Genomic DNA, 19888 nt, shown 5'->3' on the forward strand with positions numbered 1-19888 from the left:
AATAATGCCCCAGAAGTGCTGAGAGAAACATGGTTTAGTGAGGACTGAAGGAAATCAGCCTTAGGAGAGAAATGTTTTTGGGGAAATTGATGGGATTGAAGGTGGATAAATCTCCAGTTCCTGATAATCTTTATCCCAGAGTACTTAAGGAAGTGGCCCTGGAAATAGTAGATCCATTGGTGGTTATTTTCGAAAATTCTTTGGACTCCTACGGAACAAAGAACCAAGAAAATTACAGCACAGGAACAGACCCTTCGGCCCTCCAAGCCTGCACCGACCATGCTGCCCGACTGAACTAAAACCCCCTACCCTTCCGGGGACCATATCCCTCTATTCCCATCCTATTCATGTCCTTGTCAAGACACCCCTTAAAACTCACTACCGTATCTGCTTCCACTACCTCCCCCGGCAGCGAGTTCCAGGCACCCACCATCCTCTGTGTAAAAAATCTGCCTCGTAAATCTCCTTTAAACCTTGCCCCTCGCACCTTAAACCTGTGCCCCCAGTAATTGACTCTTCCATCCTGGGAAAAAATTTCTGACTATCCACTCTGTCCATGCCTCTCATAATCTTGTAGACTTCTATCAGGTCTCCCCTCAACCTCCGTTGCTCCAGTGAGAACAAACCAAGTTTCTCCAACCTCTTCTCATAGCTGATACCCTCCATACCAGGCAACATCCTGGTAAATCCTTTCTGTATCCTCTCCAAAGCCTCCACATCCTTCTGGTAGTGTGGCGACCAGAATTGAACACTATATTCCAAGTGCGGCCTAACTAAGGTTCTATAAAGCTGCGACATGACTTGCCAATTTTTAAACTCAATACCCCGGCCAACTAAGGCAAGCATGCCATATGCCTTCTTGACTACCTTCTCCACCTGCATTGCCACTTTCAGTGACCTGTGTACCTGTACACCCAGATCCCTTTGCCTATCAGTTGGATTTGGACCAACTAGAAAAATGGGCTGAAAAATGGCACATGAAATTTAATGCAGACAAGTGTGAGATATTGCACTTTGGAAGGACAAGCCGAAGTAGAACTTACAGGGTAAATGGTAGGACTCTGAAGAGTGCAGTTGAACAGAGGGATCTGGGAATACAGGTACAGAATTCCCTAAAAGTGACATCACAGGTGGATAGGGTCGTAAAGAGTGCCTTTGGTACATTGGCCTTTATAAATCGGAGTACAAAGAACAAAGAACAGTACAGCACAGGAAACAGGCCCTTCGGACCTCCAAGCCTGTGCCGCTCCTTGGTCCAACTAGACCAATCGTTTGTATCCCTCCATTCCCAGGCTGCTCATGTGACTATCCAGGTAAGTCTTAAACGATGTCAGCGTGTCTGCCTCTACCACCCTACTTGGCAGCGCATTCCAGGCCCCACCACCCTCTGTGTAAAAAACATCCCTCTAATATCTGAGTTATACTTCGCCCCTCTCACCTTGAGCCCGTGACCCCTCGTGATCGTCACTTCTGATCTGGGAAAAAGCTTCCCACCGTTCGAGTATAAAAGTTGGAGTGTTATGGTAAGGTTATATAAGGCATTGCTAAGGCTGAATTTAGAGTATTGCGTACAGTTTTGGTCACCGAGTTACAGGAAGGATGTAAATAAGGTTGAAAGAGTGCAGAGAAGGTTCACAAGGATGTTGCCGGGACTTGAGAAGCTGAGTTACAGAGAGAGATTGAATAGGTTGGGACTTTAACCCCTGGAGCATAGAAGAATGAGGGGAGATTTGATAGAGGTGTATAAGATTTTGAAGGGTATAGATAGAGTGAATGCCAGCAGGCTTTTTCCACTGAGGCTAGGGGAGAAAATAACCAGAGGGCATGGGTTAAGGGTGAAAGGAGAAAAGTTTAAAGGGAATATTAGGGGGGGCTTCTTCACGCAGAGAGTGGTGGGAGTGTGGAATGAGCTGCCGGATGAAGTGGTAAATGCTTTTAACATTTAAGAAAAACTTGGACGGGTTCATGGATGAGAGGGGTGTGGAGGGATATGGTCCAAGTGCAGGTCAGTGGGACGAGGCAAAAAATGGTTCGGCACAGACAAGAAGGGCCAAAAGGCCTGTTTCTGAGCTGTAATTTTCTATGCTTCTATCAATACAAATTAAAACATGCTACCGTGCAAAGGGACCTGGGGGTCCTTGTGCATGAGACGCAAAAGCCCAGTCTGCAGGTACAACAGGTGATCAAGAAGGCAAATGGGATGTTGGCCTATATTGCGAGGGGGATAGAATATAAAAGCAGGGATGTCTTGATGCACCTGTACAGGGCATTGGTGAGGCCGCAGCTGGAATACTGTGTGCAGTATTGGTCCCCTTATATGAGGAAGGATATATTGGCATTGGAGGGAGTGCAGAGAAGGTTCACCAGGTTGATACCGGAGATGAGGGGTTTGGATTATGAGGAGAGGCTGAGGAGATTGGGTTTGTACTCGTTGGAGTTTAGAAGGATGAAGGGGGATCTTATGGAGACTGATAAGATAATGCGGGGACTGGATAGGGTGGAGGCGGAGAGATTCTTTCCACTTAGTAAGGAAGTTAAAACTAGAGGACACAGCCTCAAAATAAAGGGGGGTCGGTTTAAGACAGAGTTGAGGAGGAACTTCTTCTCCCAGAGGGTGGTGAATCTCTGGAATTCTCTGCCCACTGAGGTGGTGGAGGCTACCTCGCTGAATATGTTTAAAGCGCGGATGGATGGATTCCTGATCGGTAAGGGAATTAAGGGTTATGGGGATCAGGCGGGTAAGTGGTACTGATCCACATCAGATCAGCCATGATCTTATTGAATGGCGGGGCAGGCTCGAGGGGCTAGATGGCCTACTCCTGCTCCTATTTCTTATGTTCTTAATACTTTTAAGGGTTCTGCCATTTACTGTATATTTCCTATCTGTATTAGACCTTCCAAAATGCATTACCTCACATTTGTCCAGATTAAATTCCATCTGCCATCTCTCCGCCCAAGTCTCTAACTGATCTATATCATAGAACATAGAACATAGAACATTACAGCGCAGTACAGGCCCTTCGGCCCTCAATGTTGCGCCGACCAGTGGAAACAATCTAAAGCCCCTCTAATCTACACTATTCCAATATCATCCATATGTTTATCAATAACCATTTGAATGCTCTTAATGTTGACGAGTCCACTTCTGCTGCAGACAGGGCATTCCACGCCCTTACTACTCTCTGAGTAAAGAACCTACCTCTAACATCTTCCTATATCTCTCACCCCTGAGTTGAAAGCTATGTCCCCTCGTGCTAGCCATCACCATCGGAGGAAAAAGGTTAGACCATAAGACCATAAGACATAGGAGCGGAAGTAAGGCCATTCGGCCCATCGAGTCCACTCCACCATTCAATCATGGTTGATTTCAACTCCATTTACCCGCTCTCTCCCCATAGCCCTTAATTCCTCGAGAAATCAAGAATTTATCAATTTCTGTCTTGAAGACGCTCAACGTCTCGGCCTCCACAGCCCTCTGTGGCAATGAATTCCACAGACCCACCACTCTCTGGCTGAAGAAATTTCTCCTCATCTCTGTTCTAAAGTGACTCCCTTTTATTCTAAGGCTGTGCCCCCGCGTCCTAGTCTCCCCTGTTAATGGAAACAACTTCCCTACGTCCATCCTATCTAAGCCGTTCATTATCTTGTAAGTTTCTATCAGATCTCCCCTCAACCTCCTAAACTCCAATGAATATAATCCCACGATCCTCAGACGTTCATCGTATGTCAGGCCTACCATTCCTGGGATCATCCGTGTGAATCTCCGCTGGACCCGCTCCAGTGCCAGTATGTCCTTCCTGAGGTGTGGGGCCCAAAATTGCTCACAGTACTCCAAATGGGGCCTAACCAGTGCTTTATAAAGCCTCAGAAGTACATCCCTGCTTTTGTATTCCAAGCCTCTTGAGATAAATGACAACATTACATTTGCTTTCTTAATTACGGACTCAACCTGCAAGTTTACCTCACTATCCACCCTCTCTAATCCTCTGATCATCTTGTATGCCTTTATTAAGTCACCTCTTAACTTCTTCTCTCTAACGAAAACAACCTCAAGCCCCTCAGCCTTTCCTCATACGATTTTCCCACCATATCAGGCAACATCCTGGTAAGTTGCCTCTGCACCCTTTCCAACACTTCCACATCTTTCCTATAATACGGTGACCAGAACTGTACGCAATACTCCGAATGCGGCCGGACCAGAGTTTTGTACAGTTGCAGCATGACCTCCTGGCTCCGAAACTCAATCCCTCTACCAATAAAAGCTAACACATCGTATGCCTTCTTAACAACCCTATCAACCTGGGTGCCAACTTTCAGGGATCTATGCACATGGACACCCAGATCCCTCTGTTCATCCACACTACCAAGTATCTTACCATTAGCCCAGTACATAGAACATAGAACAGTACAGCACAGAACAGGCCCTTCGGCCCACGATGTTGTGTCAAGCTTTATCTGAAACCAAGATCAAGCTATCCCACTCCCTATCATCCTGGTGTGCTCCATGTGCCTATCTAATAAGCGCTTAAATGTTCCTGAAGTGTCTGACTCCACTATCACTGCAGGCAGTCCATTCCACACCCCAACCACTCTCTGCGTAAAGAACCTACCTTTGATATCCTTCCTATATCTCCCACCATGAACCCTATAGTTATGCCCCCTTGTAATAGCTCCATCCACCCGAGGAAATAGTCTTTGAACGTTCACTCTATCTATCCCCTTCATCATTTTATAAACCTCTATTAAGTCTCCCCTCAGCCTCCTCCGCTCCAGAGAGAACCAGCCCTAGCTCCCTCAACCTTTCCTCATAAGACCTACCCTCCAAACCAGGCAGCATCCTGGTAAATCTCCTCTGCACTCTTTCCAGCGTTTCCACATCCTTCTTATAGTGAGGTGACCAGAACTGCACACAATATTCCAAATGTGATCTCACCAAGGTCCTGTACAGTTGCAGCATAACCCCACGGCTCTTAAACTCCAACCCCCTGTTAATAAAAGCTAACACACTATAGGCCTTCTTCACAGCTCTATCCACTTGAGTGGCAACCTTTAGAGATCTGTGGATATGGACCCCAAGATCTCTCTGTTCCTCCACAGTCTTCAGAACCCTACCTTTGACCCTGTAATCCACATTTAAATTAGTCCTACCAAAATGAATCACCTCACATTTATCAGGGTTAAACTCCATTTGCCATTTTTCAGCCCAGCTTTGCATCCGATCTATGTCTCTTTGCAGCCTACAACAGCCCTCCACCTCATCCACTACTCCACCAATCTTAGTGTCATCAGCAAATTTACTGATCCACCCTTCAGCCCCCTCCTCTCAGTCATTAATAAAAATCACAAAGAGCAGAGGACCAAGCACTGATCCTTGTGGCACTCCGCTAGCAACCTGCCTCCAGTCCGAAAATTTTCCATCCACCACCACCCTCTGTCTTTGATCAGATAGCCAGTTACCTATCCAATTGGCCAACTTTCCCTCTATCCCACACCTCCTCACTTTCATCATAAGCCGACCATGGGGGACCTTATCAAACGTCTTACTAAAATCCATGTATATGACATCAACTGCCCTACCTTCATCAACACACTTAGTTACCTCCTCAAAAAATTCAATCAAATTTGTGAGGCACGACTTGCCCTTCACAAATCCATGCTGACTATCCCGGATTAATCCGCATCTTTCTAAATGGTCGTAAATCCCATCCCTAAGGACTTTTTCCATCAATTTACCAACCACCGAAGTAAGACTAACCGGTCTATAATTACCAGGGTCATTTCTCTTCCCTTTCTTAAACAGAGGAACAACATTCGCCACTCTCCAGTCCTCTGGCACCATCCCCGTGGACAGTGAGGACCCAAAGATCAAAGACAAAGGCTCTGCAATCTCATCCCTTGCCTCCCAAAGAATCCTAGGATACATTTCATCAGGCCCAGGGGACTTATCGACCTTCAGTTTATTCAAAACTGCCAGGACATCCTCCCTCCGAACATCTATTTCCTCCAGCCTATTAGCCTGTAACACCTTCTCTTCCTGAAAAACATGGCCCCTCTCCTTGGTGAACACTGAAGAAAAGTATTCATTCATCACCTCGCCTATCTCTACTGACTCCATACACAAGTTCCTCTGAGGAAGGATGTCCTTGCTATGGAGGGAGTACAGCGAAGGTTTACCAGGCTCATTCCTGGGATGGCAGGTCTGTCATATAAATTGGTTACGATTATATTGATTGGGGTTTCGAAGAGTGAGAGGGGATCTCATCGAAACTTATAAAGTTCTAACAGGGTGAGACAGGGTAGATTCAGAAAGAATGTTCCCAATGGTGGGGGAATCCAGAACTAGGGGTCATAGTTTGAGGATAAGGGGTAAACCTTTTAGAACTGAGGTGAGGAGAAATTTCTTCACCCAGAGGGTGGTGAATGTGTGGAATTCACTACCACAGAATGTGGTTGAGGCCAAAACATTGTGTGATTTCAAGAAGAAATTAGATATCGCTCTTGGGGCTAAACGGATCAAAGGATATGGGGGGAAGGGGGGGTTCAGGATATTGAATTCGATTATCAGTCTGGATCAAAAGGAATGGCGGAGCAGGCTCAAAGGGCCGAATGGCCTCCTCCTGCTTCTAGTTTCTATGTTTCTTTGAGACAGACAGGCTGACTGAGAGAGACAGACAGACCGAGAGAGACAGGCCGACCGAGAGAGACAGGCAGACCGAGAGAGACAGACGGACTGAGAGAGACAGACAGACCGAGAGAGACAGACCGAGCGAGACAGACAGACCGAGAGAGACAGACAGACCGAGAGAGACAGACAGACCGAGAGAGACAGACAGACCGAGAGAGACAGACAGACCGAGAGAGACAGACAGACTGAGAGAGACAGAAAGACTGAGAGACAGAGACGGACTGACCGAGGGAGACAGACAGACCGAGGGAGACAGACAGACCGCGAGAGACAGACAGACCGCGAGAGACAGACAGACCGAGAGAGACAGACAGACCGAGGGAGACAGACAGACCGAGAGAGACAGACAGACCGAGAGAGACAGACAGACTGAGAGAGACAGACAGACTGAGAGAGACAGACAGACTGAGAGACAGAGACGGACTGACCGAGAGAGACAGACGGTCCGAGAAAGACAGACAGACCAATATCACTATATTGGATCTGGTGCTGGGAAATGAGCCAGACCAGGTGCTAGACTTGGAAGTTGGTGTGCATTTTGGTGATAGTGACCACAATTCGGTTACGTTCACCTTAGTGATGGAAAGGGATAGGCATGAACCTCGGGCCAGTGGTTTTAGCTGGGGGAAGGGTAATTATGAGGCTATTAGGAGAGAATTAGGAAACATAGGTTGGACTAGGAGATTACAGGGACTGGGAACGTCCGACATGTGGAGTTTTTTCAAGGAGCAGCTACTGCGAGTCTGTGATAGGTATGTCCCTGTCAGGCAAGGAGGAATTGGTAGGGCTAGGGAACCGTGGTGCACCAAAAAAGTTTCTTTGTTGGTTAAAAAGAAAAAGGAGGCTTATGTTCGGATGAGACGTGAGCACTCGGGTAGTGCACTAGAAAGCTTTAGATTGGCTAAGAGGGAGTTGAAGAGCGAGCTTAGAAGGGCTAAAAGGGGACATGAGAAGACTTTGGCGGATAGGGTTAAAGAGAATCCTAAGGCGTTCTATAGGTATGTCAAGAACAGAAGGTTGGTTAGGGCAAGTTTAGGGCCAGTTATAGATGGCAGAGGGAAGTTATGTGTGGAACCGGAGGAGATTGGTGAAGCATTGAACCAATATTTCTCTTCGGTGTTCACGCAAGGGGACATGAATATAGCTGAGGAGGACACTGGGTTGCAAGGGAGTAGAATAGACAGTATTACAGTTGATAAGGAGGATGTGCAGGATATTCTGGAGGGTCTGAAAATAGATAAATCCCCTGGTCCGGATGGGATTTATCCAAGGATTCTCTGGGAGGCAAGAGAAGTGATTGCAGAGCCTCTGGCTCTGATCTTCAGGTCGTCGTTGGCCTCTGGTATAGTACCAGAAGATTGGAGGTTAGCGAATGTTGTCCCATTGTTTAAGAAGGGGAACAGAGACTTCCCCGGGAATTATAGACCGGTGAGTCTCACTTCTGTTGTCGGCAAGATGTTGGAAAAAATTATAAGGGATAGGATTTATAGTTATTTGGAGAGTAATGAATTGATAGGTGATAGTCAGCATGGTTTTGTGGCAGGTAGGTCGTGCCTTACTAACCTTATTGAGTTTTTTGAGAAAGTGACCAAGGAGGTGGATGGGGGCAAGGCAGTGGACGTGGTATATATGGATTTTAGTAAGGCGTTTGATAAGGTTCACCATGGTAGGCTTCTGCAGAAAATGCAGATGTATGGGATTGGGGGTGATCTAGGAAATTGGATCAGGAATTGGCTAGCGGATAGGAAACAGAGGGTGGTGGTTGATAGTAAATATTCATCATGGAGTGCGGTTACAAGTGGTGTACCTCAGGGATCTGTTTTGGGGCCACTGCTGTTTGTAATATTTATTAATGATCTGGATGAGGGTATAGTTGGGTGGATTAGCAAATTTGCTGATGACACCAAAGTCGGTGGTGTGGTAGACAGTGAGGAAGGGTGTCGTAGTTTGCAGGAAGACTTAGACAGGTTGCAAAGTTGGGCCGAGAGGTGGCGGATGGAGTTTAATGCGGAGAAGTGTGAGGTAATTCACTTTGGTAGGAATAACAGATGTGTTGAGTATAGGGCTAACGGGAGGACTTTGAATAGTGTGGAGGAGCAGAGGGATCTAGGTGTATGTGTGCATAGATCCCTGAAAGTTGGGAATCAAGTAGATAAGGTTGTTAAGAAGGCATATGGTGTCTTGGCGTTTATTGGTAGGGGGATTGAATTTAGGAGTCGTAGCGTTATGTTGCAACTGTACACAACTCTGGTGCGGCCGCACTTGGAGTACTGTGTGCAGTTCTGGTCCCCACATTACAGGAAGGATGTGGAGGCTTTGGAGAGGGTGCAGAGGAGGTTTACCAGGATGTTGCCTGGTATGGAGGGGAGATCCTATGAGGAGAGGCTGAGGGATTTGGGATTGTTTTCGCTGGAAAGGCGGCGGCTAAGAGGGGATCTTATTGAAACATATAAGATGATTAGAGGTTTAGATAGGGTGGATAGTGATAGCCTTTTTCCTCTGATGGAGAAATCCAGCACGAGGGGGCATGGCTTTAAATTGAGGGGGGGTAGTTATAGAACCGATGTCAGGGGTAGGTTCTTTACCCAGAGGGTGGTGAGGGATTGGAATGCCCTGCCAGCATCAGTAGTAAATGCGCCTAGTTTGGGGGCGTTTAAGAGATCCGTAGATAGGTTCATGGACGAAAAGAAATTGGTTTAGGTTGGAGGGTCACAGTTTTTTTTTTAACTGGTCGGTGCAACATCGTGGGCCGAAGGGCCTGTTCTGCGCTGTAATGTTCTATGTTCTATGTTCTATGTTCTATGAGAGAGACAGACAGACCGAGAGAGACAGACAGACCGAGAGAGACAGACAGACTGAGAGAGACAGACAGACTGAGAGACAGAGAGACTGAGAGACAGAGACAGACTGACCGAGAGAAACAGACGGACCGAGAGGGACAGACAGACCGAGAGAGACAGACAGACTGAGAGAGACAGACAGACTGAGGGAGACAGACAGACCGAGAGAGACAGACAGACCGAGAGAGACAGACAGACCGAGAGAGACAGACAGACTGAGAGACAGAGACGGACTGACCGAGAGAGACAGACGGACCGAGAGGGACAGACAGACCGAGAGAGACAGACAGACTGAGAGAGACAGACAGACTGAGGGAGACAAACAGACTGAGGGAGACAGACAGACCGAGAGAGACAGACAGACCGAGAGAGATAGACAGACTGAGAGACAGAGACGGACTGACCGAGAGAGACAGATGGACCGAGAGAGACAGATGCACCGAGAGACAAGGGTTTTAAGAATTTAGAACATAGAACATAGAACAGTACAGCACAGAACAGGCCCTTCGGCCCACGATGTTGTGCCGACCTTCATCTGAAACCAAGATCAAGCTATCCCACTCCCTACCATCCTGGTGTGCTCCATGTGCCTATCCAATAACCGCTTAAATGTTCCTAAAGTGTCTGACTCCACTATCACTGCAGGCAGTCCATTCCACACCCCAACCACTCTCTGCGTGAAGAACCTACCTCTGATATCCTTCCTATATCTCCCACCATGAACCCTATAGTTATGCCCCCTCGTAATAGCTCCATCCACCCGAGGAAATAGTCTTTGAACGTTCACTCGATCTATCCCCTTCATCATTTTATAAACCTCTATTAAGTCTCCCCTCAATCTCCTCCGCTCCAGAGAGAACAGCCCCAGCTCCCTCAACCTTTCCTCATAAGACCGACACTCCAAACCAGGCAGCATCCTGGTAAATCTCCTCTGCACTCTTTCCAGCGCTTCCACATCCTTCTTATAGTGAGGTGACCAGAACTGCACGCAATATTCCAAATGCGGTCTCACCAAGGTCCTGTACAGTTGCAGCATAACCCCACGGCTCTTAAACTCCAACCCCCTGTTAATAAAAGCTAACACACTATATGCCTTCTTCACAGCTCTATCCACTTGAGTGGCAACCTTTAGAGATCTGTGGATATGGACCCCAAGATCTCTCTGTTCCTCCACAGTCTTCAGAACCCTACCTTTGACCCTGTAATCCACATTTAAATTAGTCCTACCAAAATGAATCACCTCACATTTATCAGGGTTAAACTCCATTTGCCATTTTTCAGCCCAGCTTTGCATCCTATCTATGTCTCTTTGCAGCCTACAACACCCCTCCACCTCATCCACTACTCCACCAATCTTGGTGTCATCAGCAAATTTACTGATCCACCCTTCAGCCCCCTCCTCTAAGTCATTAATAAAAATCACAAAGAGCAGAGGACCAAGCACCGATCCCTGCGGCACTCCGCTAGCAACCTGCCTCCAGTCCGAAAATTTTCCATCCACCACCACCCTCTGTCTTCGATCAGACAGCCAGTTACCTATCCAATCGGCCAACTTTCCCTCTATCCCACACCTCCTTACTTTCATCATAAGCCGACCATGGGGGACCTTATCAAACGCCTTACTAAAATCCATGAATATGACATCAACCGCCCTACCTTCATCAACACACCTAGTTACCTCCTCAAAAAATTCTATCAAATTTGTGAGGCACGATTTGCCCTTCACAAATCCGTGCTGACTATCCCGGATTAATCCGCATCTTTCTAAATGGTCGTAAATCCCATCCCTAAGGACCTTTTCCATCAATTTACCAACCACCGAAGTCAGACTAACCGGTCTATAATTACCAGGGTCATTTCTATTCACTTTCTTAAACAGAGGAACAACATTTGCCACTCTCCAGTCCTCTGGCACCATCCCCGTGGACAGCAAGGACCCAAAGATCAAAGCCAAAGGCTCTGCAATCTCATCCCTCGCCTCCCAAAGAATCCTAGGATACATTTCATCAGGCCCAGGGGACTTATCGACCTTCAGTTTATTCAAAACTGCCAATACATCCTCCCTCCGAACATCATTTGAAATGAAAGTATTGACCATGCGGAGATGAACCTATTGAACCCACCTTGGGACAGTAACACCCCGCCACACAGTCCTGGCCAGTCACATGACATTCTGGGCTGTATCCAAGGTCAGAGCAATGACCACCACACGCTGGCTTGCAGGCTTGGTATTCAAATGGACTTCCACAGTGGCCATCTGAGAACACACATAAATTCAACACATACAGAAAGAATAAGAGTGTTATAGCAGCAGGAGAAACAATCATAGAATCCCGACAGTGCAGGAAGCGGCCACTCAGCCCATCAAATCTGCATCTGCTCTCCAAAAGAGCATCCCACTCAGGCCCTCCCATCCATCCTATTCCTGTAACCCTGTGCATTTAGCATGGCCAATCCACCTAACCGACACATCTTTGGACTGTGGGAGGAAACCGGAGCACCCGGAGGAAACCCACGCAGACACAGGAGAATGTGCAGATTCCTCACAGAGAGTGACCCAAGCCGGGAATCGAACCTGGGTCCCTGGCGTTGTGAGGCAACAGTGCTAATCATCATGCCACCGTGCTGCCCTGATTGAGCTGATTATCCAGGGACATTTGAAATGAGCTGGGGGTTTCAGCCTGTACAACATGTTCAGACAGTGAATTCCAGATCCCACAGTCCTCACCGGGAAAACATCTTGTGACCTTAGTGTACCTTTGAGAGATTTTTTAAAAAATCATGTCTCTGCAGCTCTCAGTGTTACTGGGCTGTCTCTAGAAGTCCTTTTATTGCTCCTTCAGTGGTTTAAACAGGGTTTGTTTAGGTTTACTCTGGGTTGGTTTTCTGACCCTGCATTGTGAGGAGGAAGGTCATGTGTTTGGACAGTTTTTTCCCAGTGAATTTAATGTTTCATTTTCTGTTTGGCTGCAGAGTTAGTTTTTAGAATGGACATCAGACTGAAAGAATTTCCTGGTTTTGGAGATTCTGCTGGTTCAAGGCTTCTTGCTCTCCTGGAGTAGAGACTGCCCTGCCGGAGGCTCAACCAGAGTCTCTCCCTGGTGTTCTGGGATTCTTTAGCTGTCCTCCAGTCCTCCGGCACCTCTCCTGTGGCCAGACAGGAATTGAAAATGATTGCCAGTGCCCCTGCTATTTCCTCCCTTGCTTCACTCAATAGCCTGGGATACATTTCGTCTGGCCCTGGAAATTTATCTACCTTCTCTGGAGCGTAGGAGGCTTAGGGGTGACCTTATAGAGGTCTATAAAATAATGAGGGGCACAGATCAGCTAGATAGTCAATATCTTTTCCCAAAGGTAGGGGAGTCTAAAACTAGAGGGCATAGGTTTAAGGTGAGAGGGGAGAGATACAAAAGGGTCCAGAGGGGCAATTTTTTCACAGAAAGTGGTGAGTGTCTGGAACGAGCTGCCAGAGGTAGTAGTAGAGGCGGGTACAATTTTGTCTTTTAAAAAGCATTTAGACAGTTACATGGGTAAGATGGGTATAGAGGGATATGGGCCAAATGCGGGCAATTGGGATTAGCTTAGTGGTAAAAACTGAGCAGTATGGACAAGTTGGGCCAAAGGGCCTGTTTCCATGCTGTAAACCTCTATGACTATGACCTCTATTTAAGCCTGCCAGACGACTCGCAACCTCCTCTCTGTCTGTGTTCAATTCTTTAATAGTATAAGTCCTTCCCCCTGATTTCTAGACCCACAGCATCTCCCTTACTAGTGAACACTGACACAAAGTATTCATTTAGAACCCTACCATTGTCCTCTGGCTCCACACATAAATTACCCTATCCTCAATGGGCCTCCTCTTTCCCTCGTTATCCTTCTACTCTTAATATACTTGTAAAACAGCTTTTCTTTTGCTCTCTTAATTTCCTTTTTGAGTTCCCTCTTGCACATTCTGTACTCCTCCAGGGCTTTTGCTGTTTTGTGCTCTCGATGTCTGCCATAAGCCTCCCTTTTTCTCTTCATCCAATGCTGTATATCCCTTGATAGTAAGAAGTCTCACAACACCAGGTTAAAGTCCAACAGGTTTATTTGGGAGCACAAGCCACAAGCTTTCGGAGTGCTGCTCCTTCATCAGGTATCTCCACATTATCCCTCGATATCCAGGGTTTACTAGATTTGTTGGTCCCATCCTTTTTCTTTGTTGGAATATGTTGACCCTGTACTCTTCCTATTTCCTTCTTGAATGTGTCCCAATGTTCTGTCACAGATTTATTTAAGTATCTGCTCCCAGTCCATTCTGGCCAAATCACATGATCTTTTACAGGAAGAGTCTCATAGAAATCATAATCATCATAGAAACCCTACAGTACAGAAAGAGGCCATTCGGCCCATCGAGTCTGCACCAACCACAATCCCACCCAGGCCCTACCCCCATATCCCTACATATTTTACCTGTGAATCCCTCTAATCTACGCATCCCAGGACACTAAGGGGCAATTTTAGGCCAATCAACCTAACCCGCACATGTAATATGGGCTGGAGTTAGAAATAGGAAAGAGGCGGTCACGTTGTTAGGAGTTTACTATAGGCCCCCAAATAGTAATAGTGATGTGGAGGAAGAAATTGCTAAGCAGATTTTGGATATGTGTGGGGGTCACATGGTAGTTGTCATGGGGGACTTTAACTTTCCAAATATTGATTGGAACCTTTGTAGGTCAAATAGTTCGGATGGGGCAGTTTTTGTGCAGTGTGTGCAGGAGGGTTTCCTGACACAATATGTGGATAGGCCGACAAGAGGTGGGGCCACATTGGATTTGGTACTGGGAAATGAACCGGGCCAAGTGTTAGATTTGGTTGTGGGAGAGCACTTTGGAGATAGTGACCACAATTCGGTGTCTTTTGTTATTGCAATGGAGAGGGATAGGGCCGTACGGTAGGGCAAGGTTTACAATTGGGGGAGAGGTAATTATGATGCGATTAGGCAAGAATTAGGGGGCATAAGATGGGAACAGGAACTGTCAGGGAAAGGAACTAATGAAAAGTGGAACTTATTCAAGGAACAAATACTGGGTGTCCTTGATAGGTATGTCCCTGTCAGGCAGGGAGGAAATGGCCGAGTGAGGGAACCATGGTTCACAAAAGAGGTGGAATGTCTTGTGAAAAGGAAGAGGGAAGCTTATGTAGGGATGAGGAAACAAGGTTCAGATGGCTCGATTGAGGGTTACAAGTTAGCAAGGAATGAGCTGAAAAAGGGGCTGTGGAGAGCTAGGAGGGGGCATGAGAAGTCCTTTTATGGGTCGGATCAAGGAAAACCCCAAGGCTTTTTACTCTTATGTGAGGAATAAAAGAATGACCAGGGTGAGGTTACGGCCGGTCAAGGACAGTAGTGGGAACTTGTGTATGGAGTCAGTAGAGATAGGCGAGGTGATGAATGAATACTTTTCTTCAGTGTTCACCAAGGAGAGGGGCCATGTTTTTGAGGAAGAGAAGGTGTTACAGGCTAATAGGCTGGAGGAAATAGTTGTTCGGAGGGAGGATGTCCTGGCAGTTTTGAATAAACTGAAGGTCGATAAGTCCCCTGGGCCTGATGAAATATATCCTAGGATTCTTTGGGAGGCAAGGGATGAGATTGCAGAGCCTTTGTCTTTGATCTTTGGGTCCTCACTGTCCACGGGGATGGTGCCAGAGGACTGGAGAGTGGCAAATGTTGTTCCTCTGTTTAAGAAAGGGAATAGAAATGACCCTGGTAATTATAGACCAGTTAGTCTTACTTCGGTGGTTGGTAAATTGATGGAAAAGGTCCTTAGGGATGGGATTTACGACCATTTAGAAAGATGCGTATTAATCCAGGATAGTCAGCACGGATTCGTGAAGGGCAAGTCATGCCTCACAAATTTGATTGAATTTTTTGAGGAGGTAACTAAGTGTGTTGATGAAGGTAGGGCAGTTGATGTCATATACATGGATTTTAGTAAGGCGTTTGATAAGGTCCCCCATGGTCGGCACATGATGAAAGTAAGGAGGTGTGGGATAGAGGGAAAGTTGGCAGATTGGATAGGTAACTGGCTATCTGATCGAAGACAGAGGGTGGTGGTGGATGGAAAATTTTCGGACTGGAGGCAGGTTGCTAGCGGAGTGCCACAGGGATCAGTGCTTGGTCCCCTGCTCTTTGTGATTTTTATTAATGACTTAGAGGAGGGGGCTGAAGGGTGGATCAGTAAATTTGCTGATGACACTAAGATTGGTGGAGTCGTGGATGAGGTGGAGGGCTGTTGTAGGCTGCAAAGAGACATAGATCGGATGCAAAGCTGGGCTGAAAAATGGCAAATGGAGTTTAACCCTGATAAATGTGAGGTGATTCATTTTGGTAGGACTAATTTAAATGTGGATTACAGGGTCAAAGGTAGCGTTCTGAAGACTGTGGAGGAACAGAGAGATCTTGGGGTCCATATCCACAGATCTCTAAAGGTTGCCACTCAAGTGGATAGAGCTGTGAAGAAGGCCTATAGTGTGTTAGCTTTTATTAACAGGGGGTTGGAGTTTAAGAGCCGTGGGGTTATGCTGCAACTGTACAGGACCTTGGTGAGATCACATTTGGAATATTGTGTGCAGTTCTGGTCACCTCACTATAAGAAGGATGTGGAAGTGCTGGAAAGAGTGCAGAGGAGATTTAAAAGGATGCTGCCTGGTTTGGAGGGTAGGTCATATGAGGAAAGGTTGAGGGAGCTAGGGCTGTTCTCTCTGGAGCGGAGGAGGCTGAGGGGAGACTTAAGAGAGGTTTATAAAATGATGAAGGGGATAGATAGAGTGAACGTTCAAAGACTATTTCCTCGGGTGGATGGAGCTATTACAAGGGGGCATCACTATAGGGTTCATGGTGGGAGATATAGGAAGGATATCAGAGGTAGGTTCTTTACGCAGAGAGTGGTTGGGGTGTGGAATGGACTGCCTGCAGTGATAGTGGAGTCAGACACTTTAGGAACATTTAAGCGGTTATTGGATAGGCACATGGAGCACACCAGGATGATAGGGAGTGGGATAGCTTGATCTTGGTTTCAGATAAAGCTCGGCACAACATCGTGGGCTGAAGGGCCTGTTCTGTGCTGTACTGTTCTATGTTCTCTGTTCTATGTTCTATCTTTGGACTGTGGGAGGAATCCGGAGCACCCGGAGGAAACCCATGCAGAAACGAGGAGAATGTGCAAACTCCACACAGACAGTGACCCAAGCCGGGAATCGAACCCAGGTCCCTGGAGCTGTGAAGCAGCAGTGCTAACCACTGTGCCACCGTGCCACCCCGAGTCTATTTTTGCTGACATTGGTATTCTTGTGCTGATGAATGCAGGATGAAAAGCTTCAACAGTGATTTTTTCAGCAATGCCCAAGTTCTGAACTGGGCCGTTTACCTTGGCACTGGTGAGGCAGCGCATTCTGTGGGACTCACCGTGACGTTTGCAATGTGGGCGTCAGCCATCTCCTGTCACTACCCTCCCATTTCTACCATCATGAACCCATGTCCATTCCCATTTCTCAAACCCCATCCTCTCTGAGTGAGGAACCAGCTCCACAGTCGATCTGCTCACCTTCGCACTCAGTCTGGTTACACAATCTGGAATCAACTACTTGTCCTTTGCAAAGTTTCCCAGGGAGGGCAATCCGATATCGATGCTGCACTGGAGAAATGCAGGAACAGTCTGACCACTCACTCCACCCACCCATCTCACAGTGCGCTGGAGAAAAAACACATGGTAAAACATTCAATACAACACAGTGTGACAGAGACGACCACACAGAGAGAGAGAGAGAGGCTGGCGGAGAGACAGAGAGATAAACAGAGAGAAAAGGCAGGAAATAATTAGACAGAAGGAGAGGCAGAGAAAGAGACGGCAAGGGAAGGAATGAATGAGAGACAGTAAAAGACAGAGGGAGGGAGGCTAATCACATTTTCTTTTTTTGTCTCTTTTTGAACCATACCAAAGGTGCAGGATGGGTGATGTGTTGTGGCTGCAGCATGTGGGAACTCTCAGATGTCACTGCAATCCATGGTAACCACATCTGTAGTAGATATCTGTGACTCGAGGAGCTTTGACCCAAAGTTAATGAGGTGGGGTCTGAGCTGCAGACAACCTGATGCATCGAGGAGGAGGAAACGGGACACTTTGGGGAGATTTCACGCTAGCGTTCGCCACGAGCACAAACGGTTATGGACGCAAAATCCTGAGAGTTGGGAAACGGGATTCTCGTCGGTGAAATCTCGATTCCCGGTGTTCCCACTCTTGCCGGTGACATAACAAGGTTCCCATTCTCAGGAACCTCCCCTCACTAAATATTCATACCACAACGTGACATTACATCAGTGAGGTTTAAAATAGTTATATAAGAATGGGAATCAGTCAAGGGAAACTGCCATGAGTGTAAAGGAAAGTATAATTTGGTGAGGAGGGGTACATACAGAGGGACAAGCCCGGGCACAGGTTGGCACGGTTCCTGCCAGTCGCTGAAAGCAAGCGTGCAGGTACAGCAGGCAGTAAAGAAGGCAAATGGTATGTTGGTCTTCATAGCGAGAGGATTTGAGTATAGGGATAGGGATGTTTTGCTGCAATTGTATAGGGCGTTGGTGAGGCCACACCTGGAATATTGTGTGCAGTTTTTGTGTCCTTAGAAAGATAGAAACATAGAAAAACTACAGCACAAAACAGGCCCTTCGGCCCCACAAGTTGTGCCGAACATATCCCTACCTTTTAGGCCTACCTATAACCCTCCATCCTATTAAGTCCCATGTACTCATCCAGGAATCTCGTAAAAGACCTATTGAGTTTGCCTCCACCACTACTGACGGCAGCCGATTCCACTCGCCCACCACCCTCTGTGTAAAAACATTCCCCCTAACATTTCCCCTGTACCTACACCCCAGCACCTTAAACCTGTGTCCTCTCGTAGCAGCCATTTCCACCCTGGGAAAAAGCCTCTGAGAGTCCACCCGATCTATGCCTCTCAACATCTTATATACCTCTATTAGGTCTCCTCTCATCCTTCGTCTCTCCAAGGAGAAAACACCGAGCTCCCTCAGCCTATCCTCATAAGGCATGCCACTCAATCCAGTAAACATCCTTGTAAATGGCAGCTCAATGTTCCAGGGTTCCAATGTTTCAGGCGGGATAGAGGCAGAGGGATAAAAGGTGGGGGGGTGGCATTGTTGGTCAGGGAAAATGTTACAGCGGTACTCAGGCAGGATAGATTAGGGAGCTTGTCTACAGAGGCCCTATGGGTGGAGCTGAGAAACAAGAAAGGTATGACCACATTAATGGGCTTGTATTATAGACCACCCAATAGTCAGCGAGAATTGGAGGAGCAAATCAGCGGAGAGATAGCTGACAACTGCAAGAAACACAAAGTTGTGATAGTAGGGGATTTTAATTTTCCACATATAGATTGGGACTCGGATACTGTTAAAGGTTTTGATGGGGTAGAGTTTGTAAAATGTGTTCAGGAGAATTTTCTACATCAGTATATAGAGGTGCCAACTACAGAGGATGCGATATTGGATCTCCTATTGGGAAATGAGTTAGGGCAGGTGATGGATGTGAGTGTGAGGGAACACTTTGGATCCAGTGATCATAATGCCAGTAGTTTCAACCTGATCGTGGATAAGGATAGATCTGGTCCTCGGGTTGAAGTTCTGAACTGGAAAAAGGCCAAATTTGATGAAATGAGAAGGGATCTGGGAAGTGTGGATTGGCACAAGCTGTTCTCTGGTAAGGATGTAAATGGAAAGTGGGAGGCCTTCAAAGGAGAAATTTTGAGAGTGCAGAGTTTGTATGTTCCTGTCAGGATTAAGGGCAAAGTAAATAGGAATAAGGAACCCTGGTTCTCGACGGAGATTGTAACATTGATTAAGAGGAAGAGAGAGTTGTATGAAATGTAGAGGCAGCAAGGAACAGATCAGATGCTCGAGGAGTATAAAAAGTGCAAGAAGCTACTTAAGAGGGAAATCAGGAGGGCTAAAGGAAGACATGAGGTTTCTTTGGCAGACAGAGTGAAGGAAAATCCAAAGAGCTTCTATAGGTATGTGAGGAGCAAAAGGATAGTGAGGGATAAAATTGGTCCTCTTGAAGACCAGAGTGGTAGACTGTGTATGGAACCAAAAGAGATGGGGGAGATACTAAATGGTTTTTTTGCATCCGTATTTACTGAGGAAACGGGCATGGAGTCTACGGAAATAGGGCAAACAGGAAGGGAGGTCATGGAACCTTTACAGATTAAAGGGGAGGCAAATCAGAGTGGATAAATCCCCAGGACCAGACAGGGTATTCCCACGGACCTTGAGGGAAGTTAGTGTTGAACTTGCAGGGGCCCCGGCAGA

General features: G+C 46.9%; 1 protein-coding gene across 1 annotated transcript in view; it reads right to left on the reverse strand.

The window, feature by feature from the left end:
• The window catches only part of LOC144485729 (SCO-spondin-like), a 449590-nt gene that overhangs the window by 55671 nt on the left and 374031 nt on the right, over positions 1 to 19888 (reverse strand). The window contains exons 29-30 of the mRNA XM_078203820.1: positions 17109 to 17255; positions 11649 to 11782 (exon numbers count right to left, since the gene is read on the reverse strand). Of these exons, the coding sequence (XP_078059946.1) occupies positions 11649 to 11782; positions 17109 to 17255 (281 nt within the window). The remainder of the gene's footprint in view (positions 1 to 11648; positions 11783 to 17108; positions 17256 to 19888) is intronic.

The sequence above is a fragment of the Mustelus asterias genome, unplaced genomic scaffold (genome assembly GCF_964213995.1).
Source record: "Mustelus asterias unplaced genomic scaffold, sMusAst1.hap1.1 HAP1_SCAFFOLD_212, whole genome shotgun sequence".
Lineage (NCBI taxonomy): Eukaryota > Metazoa > Chordata > Chondrichthyes > Carcharhiniformes > Triakidae > Mustelus > Mustelus asterias.